Source organism: Bombina bombina, chromosome 2, assembly GCF_027579735.1.
Source record: "Bombina bombina isolate aBomBom1 chromosome 2, aBomBom1.pri, whole genome shotgun sequence".
NCBI lineage: Eukaryota > Metazoa > Chordata > Amphibia > Anura > Bombinatoridae > Bombina > Bombina bombina.
In genome coordinates, this window is record NC_069500.1 from 191,848,613 (window position 1) to 191,860,770 (window position 12,158).

General features: G+C 35.5%; 1 protein-coding gene across 1 annotated transcript; it reads left to right on the forward strand.

The window, feature by feature from the left end:
• The first annotated feature begins 10,485 nt into the window (after positions 1–10,485).
• Positions 10,486–11,802, forward strand: LOC128646899 (beta-1,3-galactosyl-O-glycosyl-glycoprotein beta-1,6-N-acetylglucosaminyltransferase 4-like). The gene has a single exon (XM_053699704.1). The coding sequence runs from the start codon at positions 10,486–10,488 to the stop codon at positions 11,800–11,802; it is 1,317 nt and encodes a 438-aa protein (XP_053555679.1).
• The last annotated feature ends 356 nt before the right edge of the window (positions 11,803–12,158 follow it).

Consider the following 12,158-nt stretch of genomic DNA (forward strand, 5'->3'; position numbering starts at 1 on the left):
GATGTAACTGAAGTAATATAACAACAATATCCATGTTTTCTGCATAAGTAATCAGACATTAATGGCCAGCTTATGAGCGGCGCACTAACATTTAAGTGCGGGCGAAAAGGGCTTTATAACGTCTGTTTGCATCAGGTGTAGCGCTCGTATACCAAGTTGAAAGTAAACGCGATCTCTTGAGCGTAATTGAAGTTAATTATCATCGGGAGAGCAAGTCCTCAGAGCTGTGGTTAACTGTTTCACAAAACAAAAAAAGTGTCACAAAACACATAAAAAATACATTACAAAGTGCAATTACACTCACAATAACACCATCTAATCATTTTTTTTTAAAGGTATAAGGGCTCAAAAATATGAGGTCTCAGGTGTTAGAAAAATGTCAGGCAAAGGGCTTTAACATACTTACTGTAAATATTTCACATTCCAATGTTCTGCATATAGTAGAATATGTTATGTTATTTATATAGGTATAAATATATTTTTGTGCAAAAAAAACAATAGATACAGGTGGCCCTTGGTTTACGCCGGTTCAATTTGCTCCATTTCAGAATAACAACCTTTTTTTTCAGTCATGTGCACTAATTAAAATAGCCAGTAGGTGCAGCTGTCCTCTTGTTTAACAGCAAAGTTATGCAACTTAACAGGTCTGAAATTGATCTGTGTACACAGATCAGACAAGACCTATTGATCAAGATCTTGCAGCCACTTCCCTATTATCTTCTTGTCTTGCAGCTTGAGGTGAGGGTGCCTAACTGCCTATTAATCACTGCAGATTGAAAAGCATAGATTAGGTGCAGAACCAATATTACCTAACGTGCTAACAATGCAGAGAACTGATTGCAGAAAAATGCAAGTAAAAAAACGTTTTTGTTCATTAAACTTAGTTTGATGATGATGCAGTCTGTTGTTTTATTATTTTATTAGGTTATGTTTAGCAAATGTTTTTGTTCATTAAACTTAGTTTGATGATGATACAATCTATAGTATTAGGTTTATAATGCTGTTTAGCATTTAAAGTCTTAATTTCAAACCTTAAAAATAATGTATTAGGTGTTACTTATGACAATTTTGAGAGGGGCCTGGAACCTAACTCCCTCCCTTCCCATTGACTTACATTATAAACTGGGTTTCAATTTACAACGGTTTCGATTTACAACCATTCCTTCTGGAACCTAACTCCGGCTAGGGCTACCTCTATATATATATATATATATACAGGGAGTGCAGAATTATTAGGCAAATGAGTATTTTGACCACATCATCCTCTTTATGCATGTTGTCTTACTCCAAGCTGTATAGGCTCGAAAGCCTACTACCAATTAAGCATATTAGGTGATGTGCATCTCTGTAATGAGAAAGGGTGTGGTCTAATGACATCAACACCCTATATCAGGTGTGCATAATTATTAGGCAACTTCCTTTCCATTGGCAAAATGGGTCAAAAGAAGGACTTGACAGGCTCAGAAAAGTCAAAAATAGTGAGATATCTTGCAGAGGGATGCAGCACTCTTAAATTGCAAAGCTTCTGAAGCGTGATCATCGAACAATCAAACGTTTCATTCAAAATAGTCAACAGGGTCGCAAGAAGCGTGTGGAAAAACCAAGGCACAAAATAACTGCCCATGAACTGAGAAAAGTCAAGCGTGCAGCTGCCAAGATGCCACTTGCCACCAGTTTGGCCATATTTCAGAGCTGCAAACATCACTGGAGTGCCCAAAAGCACAAGGTGTGCAATACTCAGAGACATGGCCAAGGTAAAGAAAGGCTGAAAGACGACCACCCACTGAACAAGACACACACAGCTGAAACGTCAAGACTGGGCCAAGAAATATCTCAAGACTGATTTTTCTAAGGTTTTATGGACTGATGAAATGAGAGTGAGTCTTGATGGGCCAGATGGATGGGCCGTGGCTGGATTGGTAAAGGGCCAGAGAGCTCCAGTCCGACTCAGACGCCAGCAAGGTGGAGGTGGAGTACTGGTTTGGGCTGTTATCATCAAAGATGAGCTTGTGGGGCCTTTTCGGGTTGAGGATGGAGTCGAGCTCAACTCCCAGTCCTACTGCCAGTTTCTGGAAGACACCTTCTTCAAGCAGTCGTACAGGAAGAAGTCTGCATCCTTCAAGAAAAACATGATTTTCATGCAGGACAATGCTCCATCACACGTGTCCAAGTACTCCACAGCGTGGCTGGCAAGAAAGGGTATAAAAGAAGAAAATCTAATGACATGGCCTCCTTGTTCACCTGATCTGAACCCCATTGAGAACCTGTGGTCCATCATCAAATGTGAGATTTACAAGGAGGGAAAACAGTACACCTCTCTGAACAGTGTCTGGGAGGATGTGGTTGCTGCTGCACGCAATGTTGATGGTGAACAGATCAAAACACTGACAGAATCCATGGATGGCAGGCTTTTGAGTGTCCTTGCAAAGAAAGGTGGCTATATTGGTCACTGTTTTGTTTTTGAATGTCAGAAATGTATATTTGTGAATGTTGAGATGTTATATTGGTTTCACTGGTAAAAATAAATAATTGAAATGGGTATATATTTGTTTTTTGTTGCCTAATAATTATGCACAGTAATAGTCACCTGCACACACAGATATCCCCCTAAAATAGCTATAACTAAAAACAAATTAAAAAGTACTTCCAAAACTATTCAGCTTTGATATTAATGAGTTTTTTGGGTTCATTGAGAACATGGTTGTTGTTCAATAATAAAATTAATCCTCAAAAATACAACTTGCCTAATAATTCTGCACTCCCTGTATATATATATATATATATATATATATATATATATATATATATATGTATTTATGAATAAATAAAATATATTCTACTATTTGAAGAACATTGGAATGTGAAATATTAATATTTTCATGTTGGGTTAGCGCACTTGAAAATATGCGATCAGGTTTGCGCACATGTAAGTTGTTAGCTTTTATTCCACTTTTTTTGCTCCTTTGACTTCTATGAGGGAAAATGTTAATGCACGCGCAATATTATAATGTTTTACTTTCAACTTGTAATACGAGGTTACTTATTTATAGTGTCGTGCGAGCGGGATCATTAAATACTGCTCCACTTGTAATCTAGCCCAAAATGTTAAGAATTTCACTACCTACGTCATAAAACATATTTTGTATTTAATACATTAGCAGCCCAGAACTTAAAATGTAAAGTGAATAAGTTAAAAATGATATTGTTAAAAGTGAATTGTGTTTTATTAGTTGTGTATTTGGTGTGTAATATTTTAACACATTTGATTTAATTTGCTTTTGTCTGAACTGTGTGCTTTTGTCTGACACTAAAATTAAAAATAAAAAATTAAAGGGACAGTGTGCTGTAAAATAAATTTCCCTTTAATGTGTTTCCAATGACCTGCTATACAAGTAGCAGAGTATAAAGTGTATAAGAAATTGTTCATTTTGGTTTATTTCTGTACATGAAATAGTTGGCCTTATTCTTTGACACCACAACTCATAATGGACCAGATAAGTGGAGCGGTATTTAACGCTCCCGCTCAAGTGCTAATTACAAGTTGAAAGTAAACTGTTTTCACTCTCGCACGAACCCAAAACGTAAAAAGCCAAACTTAGAATATCGCATGCGCAATAACCTATTTCCCTCATAGAAGTCAATGGATAAAAAAAAACTAACACCCTACTTGCGAACGCAAACCCGATTGCATATTCTCAAGTAACAAAATTAAAGGGGATCATTTTATACCCCAGTGTCCCTAAAGTTTTTCAATGTTAAGATGCTGGCAAGACGCAGAAAAATCAAGTTATTTCATAGAGTACAACAAACTAGTATTTCTTTTTTTCAAATACTAAAGTCAATTTAAGGAACATAAAAAAAGAAATTAGCAGCTCTAGTTTCTGAGATATTCTATGTAATAATTTATGCAAGTAAATGCTAATGAGCATGGCCGGTATCTGTATACAGTCTAGGAGCTAGCTCACAATTTCAGGAGTTCTGGGCCTGGCTGCTGCACAATATATGAGATTGCACTGTATGATATACACACATGCTGACTACCATACATGTGCTGTCTGTAAGGCGTGCACATTGCACATGTTGTGACTGGTGTTTGGAGGAGAAACTAGTCCTAGCAGCACAGAGAACAGTAAGAGCTTGATAACGTGTGGAGCACTAACAGTTACACGCAAGCGATGTTGTAAGTTCGGCTTTTTGCTCGTGTCAGGTTAGCGCATGAAGGAAAACAGTTAACTTTCAACTTTTAATACGAACGCAACCCGATGCACACAAAAAGCTTACTTCTATTGCAGTTAACGCTCAAGCGGTATTGTTAAATAATGCTCCACTTGTAAGCTGGCCCTAAATGGTTAAACAGCAACAGAAGGGGTTAAAGAAGGGAGAAGGAACCAAGGCAAGTCTTATACCCCACTTTCAGTCTCAGGGATAAATTACAGGGCACCAGGTCATAGGGTAACTTGGTACCTTTATTATTTATTCCATACCTAGTATTTCTCACGCAGCATGTTAGTAACAGAAGAATAGATTCTCCTAACAAAATATATATATAAATAAATACTTTTTTCAGTGATTGCTTCATGCGTATTTACAGCAAACTATATTAATGTCTAGCAACTTTACTGGTAGGTCTGTTCATTTATCACTAGGGATGGGTGAATGTTTCTAAAAAAATCGAAATTTAAAACGAATTTTGAATCGAATTTTGAATGTTTATAAAACATTCTAAAATTCGAATTTGAAATAGTATTTCTAGTCTACAACTGTATTTAATAAATGTAATATTCGAATTTGAATGCTACCTTCGAATTCGAATGTAATGTTCAAATTCGAAATAGAATTTCTAGTCTCATACGCCTAGATTTAGAGTTCTGCGGCCAAAGGGGTGCGTTAGCTACGCATGCTTTTTTCTGGCCGCACCTTTTAAATACCGCTGGTATTTAGAGTTCACAGAATGGCTGCGTTAGGCTCCAAAAAAGGAGCGTATAGCATATTTACCGCAACTTCAACTCTCGATACCAGCGGTGCTTACGGACGCGGCCAGCTTCAAAAACGTGCTCGTGCACGATTCCCCCATAGAAAACAATGGGGCTGTTTGAGCTGAAAAAAAAACTAACACCTGCAAAAAAAACGCGTTCAGCTCCTAACGCAGCCCCATTGTTTTCTATGTGGAAACACTTCCTACATCTGCACCTAACACTCTAACATGTACCCCGAGTCTAAACACTCCTAACCTTACACTTATTAACCCCTAATCTGCCGCCCCCGCTATCACTGACCCCTGCATATTATATTTAACCCCTAATCTGCCGCTCCGTACACCCCCGCCACCTACATTATCCCTATGTACCCCTAATCTGCTGCCCTAACATCGCCGACCCCAATAGTATATATTTATTAACCCCTAATCTGCCGCCCCCAACGTCGCCTCCACCTAACTACACTTATTAACCCCTAATCTGCTGACGGACCTGAGCGCTACTATAATAAATGTATTAACCCCTAATCCGCCTCACTCCCGCCTCAATAACCCTATAATAAATAGTATTAACCCCTAATCTGCCCTCCCTAACATTGCCGACACCTAACTTCAAGTATTAACCCCTAATCTGCCGACAGGAGCTCACCGCTACTCTAATAAATGTATTAACCCCTAAAGCTAAGTCTAACTTTAAACCTAACACCCCCCTAAATTAAATATAATTTAAATCTAATGAAATAAATTAACTCTTATTAAATAAATTATTCCTATTTAAAGCTAAATACTTACCTGTAAAATAAACCCTAATATAGCTACAATATAAATTATAATTATATTATAGCTATTTTAGGATTTATATTTATTTTACAGGTAACTTTGTATTTATTTTAACCAGGCAAAATAGCTATTAAATAGTTAAGAACTATTTAATAGCTAAAATAGTTAAAATAATTACAAAATTACCTGTAAAATAAATCCTAAACTAAGTTACAATTAAACCTAACACTACACTATCAATAAATAAATTAAATTAAATACCTACAATTACCAACAATTAAACCTAACACTACACTATCAATACATTAATTAAATACAATACCTACAAATAACTACAATTAAATAAACTAATTAAAGTACAAAAAATAAAAAAGAACTAAGTTACAAAAAGTAAAAAAATATTTACAAACATTAGAAAAATATTACAACAATTTTAAACTAATTACACCTACTCTAAGCCCCCTAATGAAATTAAAAAGCCCCCCAAAATACTTTTTACAAAAGTTCAAAGCTCTTTTACCTTACCAGCCCTGAACAGGGCCCTTTGCGGGGCATGCCCCAAGAAATTCAGCTCTTTTGCCTGTAAAAAAACACATACAATACCCCCCCCAACATTACAACCCACCACCCACATACCCCTAATCTAACCCAAACCCCCCTTAAATAAACCTAACACTAAGCCCCTGAAGATCTTCCTACCTTATCTTCACCTCACCGGGTATCACCGATCAGTCCTGGCTCCAAAATCTTCATCCAACCCAAGCGGGGGCTGGCGATCCATAATCCTGCGGCTGAAGAGGTCCAGAAGAGGCTCCAAAGTCTTCATCCTATCCGGGAAGAAGAGGCGATCCAGACCGGCAACCATCTTGATCCAAGCGGCATCTTCTATCTTCATCCGATGAGGAACGGCTCCATTGTGAAGACCTCCAGCGCGGATCAATCTTCTTCCGACGACGTCCAACTGAAGAATGACGGTTCCTTTAAGGGACGTCATCCAAGATGGCGTCCCTCGAATTCCGATTGGCTGATAGGATTCTATCAGCCAATCGGAATTAAGGTAGGAAAATTCTGATTGGCTGATGGAATCAGCCAATCAGAATCAAGTTCAATCCGATTGGCTGATCCGATCAGCCAATCAGATTGAGCTTGCATTCTATTCTAATTCGAATTCTAAATAGTATTTCTAGTCTAATACTGTGTTTTATAAATGTAATATTCGAATGTGACATTTAAATTTGTATGTGACATTCGAATTCGAAAACTATAAATAGCATTCGATAATAGAATTTTTAAGAATATTCATTCTTATCAACATTCTATTATGTAAATCAAATTTCTACAATAACATTCATTCTAACATTCGAATTTGAATATAAACACATTCGCCCATCCCTATTTATTACCTTTAGAAAAACAAAAGGAATGTGCGAATCAGTAACACAAGCTGGTAATAGACGAACAGAGACACAGGGTACTCACATTGCGCTAAAGCACTCTCTTATGCTCCAAAAGCAGAGGATCAGCAGCAAGGGTGGTTATGGGAGGGCGGGGACACACCTTCCCTTGGTAGAATATACACTCAGCAATGAGTTAGAAACTTTCAAAATTGGATTTATTAAAAAGTTGTATAAAACCAAGTTAAAAACAACTCATGCTTATTTGTGCAATCTAAAGCATGGTACAATAATGCAACGCATTTCACGGACAAACCGTTTCATCAGGCATCTGCTGAGTATATATTCTACTACGCTACCAAGGGAAGGTGTGTCCTCGCCCTCCCATAACCACCCTTGCTGCTGATCCTCTGCTTTTGGAGCTGGAGTTTACCTGAGCCCTGTTACCAATCCGTTGGCTTCACACCTGAGGTTCACGGTACCTGCCTGTGATCAGCTAGCTGGTCTGCTGCAAAAAAAACAGCCTGCTCCTATTGGCATAAGAGAACGCCTTTGCGCAATGTGAGTACCCTGTGTCTCCAGTTCGTCTATTACCAGCTTATGTTACTGATTCAAACATAAGGCACCTCTTTCCTTCCTTTTGTTTTTCTACAGAGTCGTCTCATCACCTATGGAGAAGTCAGAGTGCTTTAGTTCCTGCATCAAGGACTGTTTTACTCTGTTCAGACTTTTTGGGAACTTTAAGTATACATTCCTTTGTCAAATATATGTTTTGTAATTATTACAAATCTACATAATCATTTTGTGTACCAGCCACACATATAACATTTGTAGTCGTTAACACTGCTTGCCTCAGTGTGGGGTTGCTGGTCTGAATTAAGATCTTATAGTTTGCTTTGCTGCATTGCCATCCATACTATATATGTGGAAATATATTTCGCTATAGATCTATATATAGACACGATTTTCACATGTATTTTAGACTCATTAGTTTGTCTATATTGTCTATTTAGATATTTCTGGGGTTTTTTTGCTCGTAGCGCCTCCTATAGGAGCAAGAGATATATATTGGTACACGTTACATTTATATATATTGACTCCTGATTTTTTGCTATTTATCACCTATACTTTCTGTAGAAACAAAAAGCAATAACAATGACACCCGCTTTACTTGTCAGGAGTGTCTTACTACTAATAATAATTGTTATATGCATCTTGTTTCCCTTCCTTTACACATTTTTGTTATTATTAGGTATTAATTGAGATTTTATCTGGCTTTTATATTTTTCATCTATCCTATAATTAATTAATATTTACTTATATATATTTATTTGCTTATTCTTTATATTTTTTAATTTAATGCATCTGATTATATATGAATTCAGTTTATTTTGTTGAGCCAGTGACAAGAGGCGCATGTGTGTAGCCACCAATGATCAGGTATCTCCCAGTAATGCATTGCTGCTCCTGATTTAAGTATACTTTTCAAAAAAGTATACAACATGAAGTACATTTTATAATATAAATAAAGTCTTTTAAAATAACACCAACGTTTAATTGTTAGTTTCATGTCCCTTTAACTGCTGATTTTGGGCTAGAATACAAGTGAGGCACAAATGGTTTTGCGCAAGCTATATCGTGTTTTCGTGAGCCTTTTTAATTGCGCTGATATTACAAGTTGAGCAATATCGTGATTGTGCTAGCACAATCACCATTTACTCTTCAATTCTTACAGTGATCTCAGAGCTATGGTTAACTGTTTTCTGGAACAAAAAAGTCACACAAAACACTTCAAAAATACATTACAAAGTACAGTTACACTCATATTAACACTGTCTAATTAAAAATATATATATATTGCGCAAAAAAGTTATAAATGATCAAAGATATGAGATCTCGGGTGTTAGAAAAAAAAAACAGCCAAAGTACTTTAACATAGAGATACATACAGATATATTGTTAAAGATGTATTTGTATGTTTATAGATATGTCTATATATGTGTACATATGTATTAATGTTTTTATATGTGTATATACTGTATGTATTTACAGACATATATACACATATAAACACATAAATATATATGTACACACATATAGACATATATATAATTGTGCTATAGCCCTTTGCCATTAAATAAACGAAAAGATGTAAAAAATATATGCAATTTTCATATTTAATAAAGATTTTAACCAGGTATTTATGTAAATATTTCATATTTGCTAATGCGAATATGTTATGTTGTTTGCGCGATGGGTGTTTTTTTTTTCTCCATTGACTTCTATGGGGAATGCGAAAATGCGATTGTGTTTGCACGATCTCGGGTGTTAGGTTTTTTCTACTTTTTTTTCTCCATTGATTTCTAGGGGGTAAATTATGCACACACACATGAAAAGTTACGTTAGAATTTTTGCGCTAGTTGGGTTACCGCTTGTGCAAAGGGGAAAAAAAAAAACGCTCTACTTGTAATCTAGCCCTTTGTATTTGGTCCTAACCACTTACACTGCTCTACCAGTAGATCCTATACCAAGAATATACAAATTCATTGTTGTAATGTGGCAACAAAATTTAAATATATATTTTTAAATGAAAAGTAAGCATAAAGGGGATATGGAATATCCATCATCTTCCTTACTACTCTGCAGGAACAACTATTCACCTTTCCTTAATGCAAAGGGTAAGAGTCTAGAGATTTTACTACAGCACATAACTCTCTCGCTTGGTGCACAAACATCACCCTGCCAGTCATATGACAATTATATATTTGGTACTCAAGTAGTTAAGGCCACTTGTTGTTCAGACAGTTGAAAACCATTTACTTTAAAGGGATTTAAAACCCCAAAAATGTATTTGATGATTCAAATATAGTGTAAAAAAAAAAAAATAAGTTAAAATTTCCAATTAACTTTTATTATAAAATGTAATTGGCTCTCATGGTATCCATTGTTGGAAAGCAGGCAGGAAGGTGTAGGAGCATGCATGTGAACAGAGCCCTATATGGCAGTCATTTTATAGCCATGTATTATGTATACATTTGCAAGAAGAGTAGGTGGCAGCAGTGACTCCTGTCATGTACTACTTCAGAAATGTGCACACTACCGATCTAGATATATCTTCAATAAAGAATACCACAAGAACAAAGTACATTTGATAATAGAAGTAAATTGCAAACTTTTTTTAAATTCTATGCTCTGTCTGAATCTTGTAAGAAAATTTTTGGGTTTCATGTCCCTTTAATATTTTCCTATATTTTTTAAATAAATTAATTTAATTTAGCCAAACATATATAGCTTTTTGGACATTTACTTATATTCTAATCTTTGTCTTTTAACAGAATGAAGAGGTATATGCATTTCCCTAAATCTATTTTGAGGCAAATATTTTGGCTGCTTGTGTTTACGGGGCCTTTGATTTGTATTTTGAAATGTATAAAAATTGAGAAAATATTCTCAAGAACAAAAAGTTACTTTATGGAGCCGTACATCATCTCAATATTCATGAAAAATGAGGAACTCATCTCAGTTGATACAAGCAATGATATTAACTGCTCATCAATTTTCGAAATGGATCCAAGTGAAATTAGGAGAAGTTTAGAAATTCAAAAGATGCATATAGTTGATTTAGAAGATGAAAATATTACAGCAATGACATGTGACTGTAATGCTTATAAAAATTTACGACAATACCACATGAAACCTTTATCATTCGAAGAGAAAAACTTCCCAATAGCATATTCTATAGTTGTCCATAAAGATGCAATTAATGTTGAAAGACTTCTCTGTACAATTTATAATCCATGGAATGTTTACTGTATTCATTACGACAAGAAATCATCTACAATCTTCAAAATGGCCATGATAAACCTAGCCAAATGTTTTTCAAATGTTTTTATTGCATCCAAAATTGAAAGAGTCATTTACACTCACATTTCGAGGCTTCGGGCAGATCTAAATTGCTTGTCTGATTTGTTAAATTTCTCTGTTCAGTGGAATTATGTTATAAATTTGTGTGGACAAGATATGCCACTTATGTCAAATTACAAACTTGTAACTGAGCTGAAGAAGTTGAATGGGAGAAATATGCTAGAGACCTCGAGACCAAATGATAAAAAGAAACAACGTTTTAGATATCATTACGAAGTTAGAAAAAAGCAAGACAGTGATTGCACTGAGATGCTGGTCAGAACATTTTTTATCAAAGATCCTCCACCTTCCAACATTGAGATATTTGTTGGAAGTTCATACTTTGTTCTAAGTCGGTTATTCATTGACTATATTTTTCACTGTCCATTGGTTTCAGATTTTTTATTTTGGTCTAAAGATACTTTTTCTCCTGATGAACATTTCTGGGCAACCCTTGCACGTTTTCCCGGCATACCAGGGGAAATTAAAAACACAGATTATGATGTTACAGACCTGCAAAGCAGAACTCGTCTGGTGAAATGGAGAATGCACAACACTTATCCCAATTGCACTGGAATTTATGTCCGCAGTGTGTGTATTTATGGAGCGGCTGAACTAAGATGGCTTGTTACATCAGGGTACTGGTTTGGCAATAAGGTTGACCCAAAAGTAGATCCTATTTTAGTAAAATGCCTGATTGAAAATATTGAAGAACAGCAAAGGCAAAATGTGCAATTATCCTTAAGTTAATGTCTTTATTTGCTTTTGAGTTTCAGACAAGAAACAAAAAAAAAAGGATTCCCCTATTAACTTCAAATTTCACCAAATTCATCATTGTTTTCCTTGGTAGATACCAATTAAATGTTAAGTGCATCTTCCAGGATTTTCATATAAGCTTTCCATTAAAATCTTCTTTTTGTAAATTTAATTTGATTATTAACTTCAAACCCTGTTCACTAGGAAAATTATATAAATGAATTTAAATAAGGAATGTAACGACAATTGCCTTATAAAGGGAGGCTGAACCCAAATTTTTTCTTTCGTGATTCAGATAGAGCATGACATTTTAAGCAACTTTCTCATTTACTCCTATTATCAGATTTTCT

Excerpts from the sequence above, each read along its gene's own strand:
- LOC128646899 (XM_053699704.1), top strand. The coding sequence starts at position 10,486 with ATGAAGAGGTATATGCATTTCCCTAAATCTATTTTGAGGCAAATATTT.